A 15,444-nucleotide genomic window follows, 5' to 3' on the forward strand; every position below is an offset into this window, starting at 1 on the left:
GAGTTGTACCTACACAGAACAATGCAAATGTTCAAAGAAAACCAGATGCTGAAGACCAGCCCTTGGTAGACTTCCCTGCGGCTGCCTCCATTGGGAACACCCATGCCAGTGGAATTCACCGTGTCTTCTCTTGGGGATTTCAATTATATATTTGCATTTATATCTCTGGTTTTTACCATCTTCGTTTCTGAATCGATTCTTCCCCTTCCCTTACACCATGAGCTACCTCTTGTAACAAAGAATAAAAAAGATGGAAAAAATAGCTCAGCAAGGCTAACTGATACATAACCAAATAAACCACCTCTGCCATATGGCTTTGCACACAGGAGATGCTCAGCAAATGCTTGTAGGGCTTAAAATTTGACTTCAGCTGAAGACAGTTCATTGTATCCCAAAGGAATATGGGACCCTGGAGAGAGAGGCAACTCCAAACCAGGAGCACCTGGGGTCAAGCCTCCCTTCTGATCCATGTCTACAGCATGACCCCGAGTAAGGAATGGAATCCCTCAGTGCCTGGGCATTGAGTTCTCCAAGAGCCCTAGGCCTCCAAGACTAGAAGTGGCCCAGGGAGTGTCGACCTGCATTGGTAGAGGGACTTTCCTCATGTGGGAGTTTCCTATATGAATGAGATCACAGGTGCAGCCCCTGTTACTCTGCAATGACATAGGAGCCCAAGCTGCCCAAGGGTCCTTAGAGAGAGCTCACTGGAACTCTTCACTTTACAGTTGAGAAAAAAGAGGTATCTTGTCGTCCCTAAACCATTCCAGGTATTTGCCCAAAGTTTTAATTTTCCACAGTGGCAACATGTAAATTCCCACTTAACTCTACTCTACTCTAAACCAGCACTTCATCTTAGCTGCCTTTTATCCTTTATAACCCCCCCAAACTCTCTCTCTTTCTCCCTCCCTGCACCCCCTCTCTCCTATCCTCTGTCTGTCCTCCCTCTCTCTGCCTCTATCTCTTTCTTCTTCTTTCTCTTCTTCTTCTTCTTCTTCTTCTTCTTCTCCTCTCTCCCCCTTTTCTCTGCATATATGTATTTATTAAATGTTAAATTTATCTCATAGATATTGTATATGTACTTATATGCTTTCCTTTCCCTCCATTCAGTTGTAAACACAAGGAGAATCGAGTAGGTAGTCTACCATAGCAGAGAGAGTGGTTGTTGGGGAACCAGAAAACCTCTCTGACCACTGGCAAGTAAGCTCCATGAACAAACTCCACCTCAGCGAGCCACTTTGGATTCGACAACGCACAAACAGCGTTAATCACCCCTGTAGGAAATGAGATGATGTATTCTAGGCACTCTGCAAATTGTGAGGATGTCCCAGAGGGTCAGAGCTGGGAGGAACATCAGTGGCCATATATAGTCCAATCCATCCCCCAAAGGATTCCCCATTAAAACCTCTGGCTCTAATAAGGACTGGTCCTCTACCTCCCAAGGCAGTTAGGTGGGAAGACGATTTTCCAGACATCACACTTCTATTTGCCTTTTCATAATTTCCATCTTTCAATCCTGGTTCTGCTTTCTGAGGTCAAACAAAACAAGTTAAATCCCTTTTTTCTCATGCCTGAGAAACACAGGAGCATGCCACCATGCCCAGCTGTCAGTTGCCTCTTCTAGGACCTAGACCTTAACCATTCCCAATGATCTTCTCTGGACACGCTGCATGTAATTTATCTTGTTATGCATCAGCAAACCAAAGTGAGCATGATCAGATCCTGCAGGCAAGGCCTGACCAGGGTACGTACATAGGGCTATTATTTCCTTATTTCTGGATTCATAGCCTGTCCCCAAACTCTCCAAGACCGTGGCAGAAAAGGGACTGACCTGCTTTGGTAGAGGGAATTTCCTCCTCTGGGAGTTCCCATCCCAGTGAAATCACAGGCCAGCCCTGAGCCCTAGTTCAGATATCTTAATTATTTTGTCTCACAAATCACACCAAGGTGGTGGCTGGGTGGCCCCATGGATAGAGTGCCAGGCCTGGAGTCAGGAAGACTCTTCTTCCTGCATTAAATCTGTCTTCAGGCACTTAAGAGCTGAGTGACCCTGGGCAAGTCACTGCACCCTGTTTTCTCATTGGTCAAATGAGGTGGAGAAGGAGATGGCAACTCCTTCCAGTATCAATGCCAAGAAAATCCCAACCGGGGCCATGAAGAGTTGGATGTGACAGAAATGACTAAGCAACAACAAACATGGACTCTTTCTCAGAAAAACGTGTTTGTTTGTTTGTTTAACAACTTTATTTTTTTAGAACATTTTCCCATGGTTACATGATTCATTTTCTCTCCCTCCCCTTTTCCCTCCCCCCTCCCAGCATTGACTAGCAGTTCCACTGGATTATACATGTAAAAAAAAAATCCTAGGACTCGGTTTCTCTTTTCATGCCCTCCCATCTTTCTGGCTTTAGGGCTCCCCTGAGGATCAGACTCCCACCCTTGGCATTTCTCTTTCCCCAGCACTGTTCTAGAAGTCCAGCTGCTAACAGATTGTGCCACTGGAGGCACAGAAAACCCGCTTTTAACCCCATAAAAGGCAAAGAAAGCATCGGAATATTTCGCTGACACCCCCCACCCCACCGCACCCCAGAACCTAATGGAATTTCACCGGAGCTTCACTTGAGACCAGGAGACAGATTTAAAGAAGGAAAGGGCGCCAACTCCCTCACTTAACAAATGAGGAAACTGAGGCTAAGTGACTCACTCCATGTCACGCACATGTAGTAAGAGATTTGTACCCAGGTCTTCGAGGCCCCAAGGGTAGCTAGGTGGCACAGTAGATAGCACACCAGGCCTGGAGTCAGTAGGACCTGAGTTCAAATCTGCTCTCAGACCCTGGGCAAGTCACTTAACTCTGCCTCAGTTTCCTCATCTGTCAAACGCGCTGGAGAAGGAAAAGGATTGCAGACCACTTCGGGTCAGGGGGCGGAAAGGACTAAACGAATGAACAGCAGATCTCGCCCCGCTGCAGCTGCGGGACGTCGGGCTTCACTCAGAGTTCCCGGCTTGCTCCACCGGGTGAGGTGTCCCCCGGGGGGCCAGGGATGCCTCCCTCCAGCAGGAAAGCACCCAGCAGAGGCCCTTGGCTCTTTTTTAGAGAAAGGAGAGGGCAGGCTGGACTCCCGGGAGAGAAGAGGGAAAGCTCAGAGCAGCAAAGCAGCGGTCCAGCTTTTGGCCCTTGGAGCTGTGCAGTCTCTGGCAAGTGCCTTGCCCTCTCTGGGCCGCCAGTGTCCCGGTCTCCCATCCTCATCCCCAGGATGTGCTTTCGGTTTTGCCCGGGGACTAAGGCGGTGGATCCCGGGCTGGGCCGGGGCGGGGCGGGGCGAGGCGGCCGGGCGCGGTCTCGGGTAGAGACGAGTGGGCGGCCCGGGGACTTAATTCGAAAGAGTTTGCCTGGAGGGCTACACGTGAGCCGAGCCGCTGGTATAGAGAAAGCCGGCGCTTGGAGAAACAGACAGAAAGAAGAGAGGAAAGGAGGAGGGACAGCGAGGGGGAGGGGCGGGGGGCGAGAAGAGCCCGGGGCCCCAGAGGACCCTGGAAAGTCCCGACGGCCGCTACAAAAGGGGCCACCCCCTGGCTACCTCCAAGCCGGCTCCCACCTGCGCTGCCGATTCTAACAAGCCCCACCAGCCCTCGCTGAGCTCCGGACATGAGCCCCCAACGTGAGTATCCTAGCGGTCCGGAGCCCTGCGCCCCGCCGGCCCCAGCCTAGGGACGGGAGGCCCGCCAGGGAGAAAGGAAAGGGCCGGCCCGTAGGGGCGGGGGGGAGGGGGGGGACGGCTTTCGGGAGAGACTCCAGTCTCCGGCAGAAGCAAGGAGCGACAGCGGGCAGCTCCGGAGCTAGAGGAGGAGAGACCCGAGTTCTACTGTCACCTTTTAGCCCCCGGATGGTCCTCAGTTTGCTGGTCTAGTAAAGGAGGAGGGAAGGGAAGGGAACTGCTTGAGGAATGATTATTCAGCAGGAAAAGGGATGACTCGCATCTGAGCCAATATGAGTTCAAATCCCAGCTCTGCTACTTGGGCAAGTTAGTTGACTTCTCTGGGCCTCAGTTTACTCAACTGTGAAATAAGGGAATTGGACATAATGAGCTTTTTGCCTGTGATCTTATGATAAGGGGAAAGACTGGCGAATCAGGAGTCAGAAGATGGGAGTTCAAATCTCCATCCTGCTTCTTTCTACTTGTGTGGGATTGGCGAGCCTCCTCCATAGCCATGGTTCCTTCATCTATAAAATAGAGAGGGCTGCATCTGAGAGCTTTTCCTAGCCTCTGACTAGACGAGGACCTGAGGACTAGGAGAAACTGAGACTCACGTGGGGACTAAATTGGGACATTAGAACTCAGGTCTCCCCTCCTCCAGCTCCAGTGCTGGCCATGGTGGCCCCATGCGGAGAGCCCAAGGGTAAGGAAAGGCAGGACAGGAATCCAGGGGCTGAGGTGCCCACTGGGAAACAGAGATGCCACCCTCCAACAGAGGAAGCACCCAGCAAAGGGTCTTGGCTCTTTTTTTAGAGAAAGGAGATCTGAAGAATAGAAGGGGTCAAGGAGAGAGAGGGGAGGGGGAAGACAGATAGGATGGGAGAGAGGCAGGCCACACAGGAGGCCAGCTGGCAGATGGGCAGGAGGGAGAGAAGCAGGAAAGCCCAGGAGATGGTCCAGGGCATAGAAAGATCTCCCTGAACCAGCTGGCATGGAGAGGAGGCTAGGGAAGAAGTAGAGGCATTCGAGAGCCGAGGAGCAGGAAAGTGGATGATCCAAGTGCCCAGCATTTCCATGGCCACCTTCTCTTCCAGATATCTTCCTCATTGCCACATTGATTGGCCTCAGCCAGCTCCAGTGGGCCACGAGCCTTCCTGTGCCCCAACCCGAACCCAGCATGCCTCAGTGTCTCACAGCCTCCAAGAACCTAGTGGAGGCTACAAATGAAATTCTCCAGAAGGTACAGCAGAGATTCTTTCAGGGTCTTCTAGCTTTCCAACATGCCTCTCTTTACTTGTGACTGCTTAAATGAGCCAAAGACATTTTTAAGGGCTTTTTCCTTTTTTAAACTAAAACCCACTTATTTTTCTTCCCCCCCCCCCACCTCCCGCCCTGTGGGGGGGGGAGGGGGGAGGGAAGGAAAATGAAAACTTTATTTTAAAAAATGCATAGTAAAACAAAACACTCCCACATTGACCGGGTCCAGAAATACCTCACTCTGCTCCCTGAGTCCGTCATCTTTCTGGGCACATGTGGGCAGCTGGCTTCCTCACTGGTCTTCTGGAATTGTGGTTGGTTTTGGCTCTGATCAGCAGTCTTAAATCTTTCAAAACTGTGTTTTTAAAGTTGCTTGTGGCTGTCAGTGGGACCAGCTGGGTGGCTCAGGGGATGGAGGCCTAGGATGAGAGGTCCTGAGTTCAAATGTAACCTCAGACACATCCTAGTTGTGTGACCCTGGGTAAGTCACTTAGCTCCCATTGCCTAGCCCTTACGGTTCTTCTGCCTTGGAACCAATACATAGTATTGATTCTAATTTGGAAGGCGAGGGTTTGAGCTTTTATTTTAAGAGTGATTAGTCGATTGGTTTGGTTACCAATAAAGGAGAGACCAGTGAATTACCCTAACTAATGAACCAATTGCTTCCCTAAAATATGTCCTTGCCCAGGGTCACACAACTAAGTGTCTAAGACTAGATTTGAACTCAGGTTCACTTAGCTGCTCGGCTATCATTTATCTAGAACTTATTAGGTGCCAGGCATTGTACTGAGCACTTTAAAGTTATTATCTCATTTGATCTGCACAACAACTCTGAGAGGTAGATGCTATTGTTATTCCCATTACTGATGGGGAAACTAAGGTAAATGGAGATTAAGTGACTTGTCCAGGATCACACAGTTATGAAGTGTCTGAGTCTGGACTGGAATTCTCAGGTCTTTCTGACTGGAGGTCCCATGCTCTACCCATTGGGCCACATTGCTGCCTAACCAAGCTGAAGAATAGCATCTCAGAGGAAAAAAAGAGTTTCGATTGGATTTATTCTGTATTACTTTGGTTTTCTCAAAATCCAGTGAGGACAAGCCATGTTGTGAGGTTCCAAATGAAAAGATTGTCAGGTCACCCCAAGTAACAGTAACAGAGTAGAAAAGATTCGCCTTGTAAAACTCCCCGGGCAAAGGGCCGAAGGGCCCCAGCTACCCGGGCTTCCAGGAACAACAAGCAGAGCCTCTTCGAAGGAGCTGGCCGCTGCCTTTTTGATATCAAACTTCTGGGTCCTTCCAACTGTCAACGTAGGATCGCACGAGCACTTGTGCTCTCACCCCACCAAGGCACAAATGAAGTGCCAGTCGGCTTTGTCGGAGGGAATTTCCATAGCTGAAGTTCCCTCCCACATGAAATCATAGGTCAAAAGCAAAAAAAAAATTGAAGCAGCCTTAAGGTTTCCTTTTTGGAGAGTTATGCTTGAGAAAACAGTGGGGGTTAGGGGACTGCAACTAGGTGGCTCAACGGCTTGGGAACCAGGACTAGAGATGGGAGGTCCTGGATTCAAATGTGACCTCAGACACTTCCTTGCTGGGTGACCCTGGGCAAGTCACTTACCCCCATTGCCTCACCCTTACTGTTCTTCTATCTTGGAGCCATCACTGAGTGTTGATTCTAAGATTTCCAAGACTACACCTGTTGATTCTAAGATAGAAGGTAAAGAGGTTTGGTTTGGTTTTGATTTTTTTTAGACAAATTTTATTTTAGTTAGAATATTTTTCCATGGTTACATGATTCATGATCCCCCCCCTCCCCTCCCGAAGCCAACAAGCAGTTGCACTGCTTACACATGAATCATTGTTCAATTGGTTTTGATTTTTTTAAAGAAAAAGAAAAACTATTTGGGGAAAATAGTTCTTTGCCACAAGCAAGCATGGCAGCAGAGTGGTTACTGATGAGCAGTTTGTTTAAATGATGAGAGAGAGACAGAGACAGAGATACAGAGACAGAGAGAAGGAGGAAGGAATGGAGGGAGGGAGGGAGAGGGAGGGAGAGACAGAGACAGAGAGACAGAGAGAGAAGGAGGAAGGAACAGAGGGAGGGAGAGACAGAGAGAGAGAAGGAAGGAAGAAAGGAGGAAAGAAGGAAAGAAAGGAGGAAAGAAAGAAAGAAAGAAAGAAAGAAAGAAAGAAAGAAAGAAAGAAAGAAAGAAAGAAAGAAAGAAAGAAAGAAAGAAAGAAAGAAAGAAAGAAAGAAAGAAAGAAAGAAGGAAGGAAGGAAGGAAGGAAGGAAGGAAGGAAGGAAGGAAGGAAGGAAGGAAGGAAGGAAGGAAGAAAGAAAGAAAGAAAGAAAGAGAAAGAAAGAAATGACGGGCAATAGCTGTATTATGGAAAACACATCTCTGAAAGAACTTTGTCTAAACTGGGGATGGGGGCAGCAAAGGGAAGCACAGATGATTAAAATGGGGCTTGTCTTCTTGTGGTTCAATAAAACTGTGAAAGATGGAGGCCAGGGGAGCCATGTCTGTCCCAAGCTGGTCCACCATGACCTACTTCTTCACTAATACTTGGTGCAATTCACCGGATGGGCCATTCGGGAGGCTGAGCCAATGCTTTTATTTCTACAGTCAAGAAAGATACTTGAGCTTTATCCTTGCTCCTTGGAAGAAATTGATCACGAAGATATCACTAAAGGCAGAAGCGACACCGTGAGGGCTTGCTTGCCCCCAGAATTCATCAAGGTAGAGATGACATCTGGGTTTTGTTTTCCTCTTCAAAAGAATTTCATTTGTAACCCAGTGGGGCAGAGCTTGATCACTAACGTCCTCTTCTCTGATTCTAGAACGGAAGTTGCCTGGTTTCCACAGAGACACTTTTCATTAAGGTAAAACAGGAAGTTCTCCGCTGTTGTGCTTTTTTTTAAGTTCTTGGTGAATTTCTGTGTTTCCTTAAACCTCGTTTTGCTATTCTGCAGGATTTGTGCCTGAGAAGCATCTATGAGGACCTGGAGACCTACAAGGCTGAGTTTAACGTGATCAAGAAAACTCTCACAAAGGACCCTGCCAAGCAGATTTCTGTGGATCTCAACATGTTGGCTGCCATTGAGGAGATGATGCAGGTAAAAATCCTTTTGCTCTTTATTCCTTGGGCGCATCTGCTTGTATCTGATTGATGATTGATATCAATCGATGACTGTCAACGTGGAATCTAGAAGCCCCCAAACTTGTAGCCTAGTAAGATCTGCTGAACCCCAAGTTTTAGGAGTAGCTTGTAAGTTGGAGACCCCAAAGCTTGTCCTTGTTCCTGTGAGAATCCACCCTGAAGGGAATCTCAGGCTAGCAGTTTCAGATTGAATTAATGGATCCCAAAGTAAAAGACAATCCCTGACACATGAGGCCAAGCCCAAGCCAAGTGACTTTTCTTGTCTCCAGAAGGCTCTCCCACTGAATCACACCCTCCTTTAGCTGTATCACAACCCATCGAACTCAGGACCTTCAGCTTATGAGACTTGGCTTGGGCTTGGCCCCACCTGATGGGGATTTTCTTTTTTCAATCCAACAGAGAAAGCATTTATTAAGCATGCCCCGTGGGCAAGGCACTGTGCTAGGTGTCAGGGATAGGAGGGAAAATGACCTTGTCTTCAAGGCCCTTCAAGTCTCATGGGATGAGGATACAACTTGCAAACAACATTGTGGAGTCAGAGGACTGGAGTTAGAATCTAATGTCAGAAATAGCCTATGCAACCATGAGCAAGCCATCCAGAACCCTGCATTTTTTAACCCTTACTTTCCATCCTAGAATTAATACTGTGTATTGTTTCCAAGGCAGACGAGTGGTGAGGGCTAGGCAATGGGAGTTAAGGGACTTGCCCAGGGTCACACAGGTAAAAAATGTCTAAGGTCAAATTTGAACCCAGGGCCTTCCATCTCTGGACATGGCTCTCAATCCACTTAGGTACCTAGGTACCCCCCCCCAACATTTGTTAAGTACCTTCTCTGTGCTATTGACCATGGACAAGTCATTTAACTCAGCCCCATTCCTAGCACACAGTAGGCACTTGATAAATACTTTCTGTCTTGACTTGTTGCCTTAACTTAGGAAAACACAGAGTATGTGTAAAGGCATTTCAAGAGGGGGAAAGAGCTGGATGAAGGGGAGCCATCGGTGACAGGCGATTGCTAGGAGAGACAGTTTTGCTAACTACATGGACCGATTCGGATTGTAAAGTGAGCAGCAGTCTGCTTCTTAGTATGCCATAGAAACCATTGAGAATTCCAGGCAACACCATCTTTATTAGACTGCTCCTTGGGAGAACCCAGCTTCAAGGCAGGGATCTAAATGGCTTCTAGAGACTTGTCAGAGTTCTCGAATAGCTTCTGGCTGGCCATCTGACTGGAAGTCAATCTGGGGACTAAGCTTGGGATTTGCTCAATCAGTGACGAGGTAACAGAGTGTGCGGAAAGGGATGGTGGCTTAAAAGTGGGGGAGGATGGGGAAACTTGGATTAAAACCTTGGTTCCACCACTTCCTATGAGTATGACCTTGCACAAGTCATCTCCTTTCTCTAGTCCTTAGTTTCCTCAGCTATAACATGAGAGGAATTGGACTAGATGGCTTCTTGGGTCCAGTTGAGCTCTAGATCTCTGATGGAGAATCCAGACCAATCATTATTAGCTTTTCAGGTTTCTCCTGATGGATTAGTTTCATGCTCTCTCCTTCCTGTTGTAGGCCCTGAATTTCAACAGCAAAAATGTGCCCCTGATCTCTTCACCCAAAGAATCTGACTTTTACAAGACTAAAGTCAAGCTCTGTGTCCTCCTTCATGCCTTTCGAACCCGGACCGTGACCATCGATAGAATGATGAACTACCTGGCTCCCTCCTAAGGAGCCCATCGTCCAATGGCTTCATGGGCATTGGGATAAGAGCAAAGCCTAGTTCTGAAGAGCATCACCATTATTGAAATCCCAAAGGAATTCCTATGATTCATTGACCAATCACAGTTTTTCTTGAGAAAGGGTTGGGGAACGAGGGAAGGGGTGGGAATGGCTGGGCTCAATTGCATCTCACTTAAATTATTCTATTTATATTGCATGTGTTTACATTCTCCATGGCGCAATCCATGAAGGTTGTGGCCATCCTCAATAAGAGCCATTATTTGATTACTTTACTAGGTTTACAATGGATGGAATCTTCTTGGTTTTCTTGACTAGAATTGCCGATGACTTTGAATGTTTTGACCAAATATCTTCCTCTTTTTTTTTTTACTTTGTTAGACAAACCAGGTATTTATAAGCTATTTCTGTACCCAAATGTTCTCGGAATTGTGGAACACTTTTGAATGTATTCAGAAATATTTATTCAGAATTATTTATTCAGAATTATTTATTTATACCTTTAGAGGTTATTGTGGAAACATGCTGAGAAGTAACTTATATTTATTTATATTTATTCAAGTATTTATTCTCCAGTGGGTTTGAGAAATTCAACTGTGAATTTTGTTCTTATACGAATAAAGTTTTGATGATACAAAGATTGTGCTGCCTCATGCTTTGAAGCCATAGACTGTCACCAGAAACATATTTTCTTTTTATGGGATTTGAACTTGTAATTTCGAAGGTATATGGACTTCCCTTTGTGAAATCTCCCTCTGTCAATGCAGTTCAGAAAGTCAGCCATAATATATAGTCTTTAAGAGTTAGCTGGCAGGCTTAGAAATCAGAGGTCCTGGGTTCAAAGCTGGATTCAGACATTTCCTAGGTGTGTGACCCTGGGCAAGTCACTTAATCCCAGTTGCCCAGCCCTTACCTCTCTTCTGCCTTGGAACCAATATTTAGAATCGATTCCAAGACAAAAGGTAACAGTTTTAAAAAAATTAGCTGGACTCTAATAGTTATAAAGCCATCCATGATCTTGTGATTTGAACTCAGTTCTTCCTTGTTCCATTCTCCATACTGCCTCTCAATCAAAAAAAAAATTTTTTTGGACAAGACCTGTGATTTCATTGGCAGAGGGAATTCCCTTCAAGGAAACTCCCTCTGCCAGTGCCAGTCAGTACCTACTCTGTAACTTAAAGCTTTGGAGAATTTCCTGAATGAAGTGTGAGAGGTCAGTGCTTTGTCTGGGCTACACAACTAGTATGTGTCAGAGGTGGGATTTGAACACAGATCTTCACAACTTCAAGGTTACATCTCTCTCCATTACTCACTAGAAGAGTATTGGAAGGATACCAGAAAGAATACTGACATTACCAGGGGTATTTTGCTTTGGGTTAGAACCTTGCTCTCAGTCTTCTGAATCCATTGGCCATCTGCAGAACTATAGATTGGGAGTCCACTATGGAAGTGGTAAAAAAAAAAAAAGCAAATTAAGGCAGGGGCAGATTGAGAGCCAAGACTAGAGCTAGGATGTGGTAGTAGTCTCTCGGAAGCCGAGAATGACGATTGTCTTTGTGCGTGTGTGCGCAAAGATACTTGTGCGTGAAGGAGATTTAAGTGGAAAAGTCAGTGCACAGAGACAGTCCCACTCTCTCGGCGTTGGAAGCCTGGGTCCAGTGGAGCGAAAAGTCGTTACACCTGGAGACTTCCTCGGCTGAATTGGATGGCCATGTTGTCTTTTGTGCTCTAACACGCCCTGAGCACTCCACAGTGCTTTGCTGCGTCGCCATCTCAGCCGTTGAACATTCTTATTGGTTTCTTCCGCCTGTTCCCCCGAAGCAGTCTTCACATGCTGGGTGAGCAAAGCCCTGGTTCACCAGGGGTCCACGACCCGATGGCTACCCTCACAAGGTTTAGCCGGCCTGTCGAAGCCGTTGCCCGGGGTGTGGCCGCTACCACATGCTAGCAGGTCCTGGGAGCCACAAGTGAGAACTGGGTGTCAGGTGGGGGTCAGAGGCTGGAGAGCTGCCCTAGGAGGGCACGACAAGCCCTCCATACCAGAGATACTACCCCTCCCTGAACACCCCATACACATTCATTTGTATACATATCTGAAAAGATGTCAAAATATTTTTATTTCCACAAGTCTCATATGTACAGTAATACCTTGACTTTCATTGACATGATTATCATTGGTTTTGGTTTTCATTGATTTTTCCACAAAAATTTTGTCTCGGTTTTCGTGGGATACCTCAGATTTTGTTGGCATGCCCACTTGACCTTGCTGCTCATTTTGCAAAAACAAAGGGTATCTCATATGTTCTCCTACTCAATGTAAGCAATGCATGTACTGAAAAGCAAATAAATCCATTTATCTATATAGGTAGTGTCAACTAGAAAAAACACAGAACTATTAAATAGTCAAAATCACTCTTTAATCAAGGGAAAAAGGGGTTAGTGCTACTAAGTGCGACAACAGAGCTGCTCCCCAAGACTGCACAGAGTCTGGACGCCCTGGTCACTGACCCCTGGGAGTGCCACTGACTCAGGATGGACTCCGAGGAACACAAGAACTTGGGGAGCCTATATACCACTCTAGATGACCTGGGGGCTTGGAGTGAGAGGGACAGTTGATTGACTTTACAATGGTAAGAAAGGAAAATGAGGAGTTCCAGACAGGAATAACAGTGAGGGGCTGATGCCCTGCAATGGACACATAAAGGGAAAGACTCAGCCCAGGCCTGGGTCACCCTTGGTAATGGGCTGCTCCCACCCAAACTACCAGTATGTCCATTGTCTGGTGAAGTGGGTCCTTCCCTCAGGGGGAAACTCAAAAACTGGGGATCTCTAGATTTCCATGTTGACAGTAGCAAATGAAAATCAGATAAAGCATATAGAGGAGAATATATACCTGACAATACACAAAATGAATAAGCTCTCTCATTGAGAGTGAGATATCTCCCCTCAGTCAAGTAGAAATTCTCCCATAGTATCTGTGTAGGAGAGAATTTGCGAGGCACATATGCAAGAGAGAATTTACATGCATGCAAGACAGAAAGCTGAGGACAGAAGAGCTGCCAGTCAAGTGACAGTTCCATGGGAATGTTCCCAGGAAAGACAGTTGGAGCTAAGCCAGCAGCTGAACTGAGCTGGACTTACTTCTCACCTAGGCTGAGAGACCCTTTTGGCTTCTGGAGCTGGGGGAGAGACTTGTGAACTAAACTTTTGGCTGCTTGTGGATGATGGTGGAGACCCTGAAGCTTTTGCTGACTGACTGATGTTTACCTGGCTGGTTAGAAGAAAAGAAGGTCCTCACACCTCCCTGATAGACTTTGTGTCACGGTTGTGACAGAACAGCCATTTTCCCCCAATACCCTCCAAACCAAGGCTCCTTGTATAGACTAGGGAAAACCCCATCCCTCTTACCTCACCCTCTATCCTTGTCCTGTCTTCCCCAATAAACCTTCTTACTTGAGAAATTAAGAGAAAAGAGCACCTTCTCTAAATCTCATAGTTTACCCTGAGTAAAACTGAAGGGAAAGGGGGCGGGGAAGCTAAAGGCTTCAGAAGAGGGGAGGAAACTGGAGGCACTGAGGGAGGAGGGTAAGTAAAACCTTTGATCCATTAGTCATCCAGTAGAGAATCAATAGATACCCTCAAGAGTATCCCTCTATTACAATTTATCTCTCTATTACATATCTCAGCTAAGAAGAGGGATATAATCTGGGTGACAGCTCCTTTACATGTCAGCTTCTTCCCAAAGTCTTTCCAGATAGTGTCTTGATACTTAAGATCCTTATGGAGGGGGATTCCCCCTCCAAACAATAACCTCTCTCTCCCTTCCTTGTTGTTTTCTATGTGCTAAAAATAGTCTTCAAAAAGGTAAATGCCATGTTAATATTCACTTATCCTTTACATTCGTCTTTTATATTCATCTTGTTTCAATTTCTTATTGTTTTTAGTATAAAACACTATACTTATTCTCTCTAAAATGTGTTTGGGGAATATATTTTGTAGTATCTAGAATGAATTAATTGGATTTACATTGATTTATGTGGAACTAATTGCCTCGGTTTTCCTTGGTTTCAGATTTCGCCAATTGCTTTCCAATGGATGACAGACAAAAACTGAGGTATCACTGTAGCTCCTTCTTTCCAATCAAGCAGCCACTTTGGTTCAGCTTCTCATTATCTCTTGCCTAGACTATTGAGATAGATCCCAAAGTGATATCTCTGGCTCAAATCTCTCTCCTCTTTAGGCTAATTATCACATAGTTGTCAAAATGAATTTTCTAAAATGCAAGTATGATCCCATCACCCCTACCAAAAGAAATGAAGAGACAAAAAAAATCCAATGCCCCCCTATACTTCTTTAAATAACAACAGCAACCTTACTTTCTAACTTAGAATCAATACTAAGTATTATTTCCAAAGCAGATGAAAAGTAAGGACCAGGCAATTGGGGTTTAGTGACTTGCCCAGGGCCACCTAGCTAGGAAGTGTCTGAGGCCAGATTTGAATTCAGGACCTCCCATCTCTTGGCCTGACTTTCTGTCCACTGAAAGGTGAAACTGCCCCACCTCCTTGTACTGGGTTCAAAACTGGCCTCAGACACTTTCTAGCTATGTGACCCTGGGCAAGTCACTTAACCCCTATTGCCTAGCCTTTACCATTCTTCTGCCTTGGAATCAAACTCAGTGTTGATTCCAAGATGGCAGGCAAGGGTTTAAAAAGCAAAAATTAAGGCTTAATATTAGGGAAAACTTTCCAGCAATTAGAGCTGTCCCCTTACTGAAGGTTCTCCATCTGGAGAATATTTCAAGCTGAACAACCTTCCTAAAATAAGAATGTATTATTAATCTAGGTATCATTTGGACCAGATGATGACCAAGGCCCCTTCCAATGACAAGGATTCTGTTTGTGTGACTGATGGTCATCCCTTTGACTTGCCATCACATGCCCACCCTTACTTGCTCTATTCCCACGTTCCTGAACTCTGGAGTTCCCTTCTCTGGTGTTCACCTGTTATCATTCCACCTCTCTCTGTCCCCGAGACCTCAAATCTTCTTCATTCTCAGTGACACCCAATCCCACAACTGCTCTATTCTCTCCCATCATCACCCCACTAGCTATGCTCTTCTCCCATCCCTCTCTTGGCCCCTTGGTGAGCTGGTTCAGCTCTATAGTGCCCTCTTCTCTCTAGTCACTTGCCCCTTTTCCCATCAGTTTTCCTTTCCAAGTCTCAGCCTTGGATTACCCCCACCCCTCCACTGCCTTCACTCCTCCTTGTGGGCTGCTGAACAAAACTGGAGAAAATCCTGAAGTGATCCCATCTGGGACCAAAATAAATTTGCTACATAATCCCAACTGGGCTCTCACCACTGCAAGGCAGTCCATTTACAGCTCATGAGTTAGCTCACTATCCTACTCACCACAGCAGCTTTCCCAAACTTCTTCTCCCGCCCCCCAGGCTTTCCCAGGCTCCTCCTCTCCCCAAATCCCTTTTAGCTGAGAACCTTGTCTCATATTTCACTGGAAAAAAATTGGAAGCTATTCACTGGGGAATTCCTCTTTTCTTCTCTTGCTCCTCCTCCCAGATCACCTGAATCACCGTCT

The 15,444-nt window shown here is 46.3% G+C and overlaps 1 protein-coding gene across 1 annotated transcript; it reads left to right on the forward strand.

The window, feature by feature from the left end:
• Positions 1-2,940: 2,940 nt before the first annotated feature.
• IL12A (interleukin 12A) lies at positions 2,941-10,421 on the forward strand. Its single transcript, XM_056808479.1, has 7 exons — positions 2,941-3,020; positions 3,254-3,420; positions 4,357-4,398; positions 4,790-4,935; positions 7,582-7,818; positions 7,929-8,072; positions 9,683-10,421. Exons 1-7 carry the CDS (start codon positions 2,941-2,943, stop codon positions 9,836-9,838), a joined length of 972 nt encoding a protein of 323 aa, XP_056664457.1. The 3' UTR covers positions 9,839-10,421.
• The last annotated feature ends 5,023 nt before the right edge of the window (positions 10,422-15,444 follow it).

The sequence above is a fragment of the Monodelphis domestica genome, chromosome 8 (genome assembly GCF_027887165.1).
Source record: "Monodelphis domestica isolate mMonDom1 chromosome 8, mMonDom1.pri, whole genome shotgun sequence".
Classification (NCBI taxonomy): Eukaryota; Metazoa; Chordata; class Mammalia; order Didelphimorphia; family Didelphidae; genus Monodelphis; species Monodelphis domestica.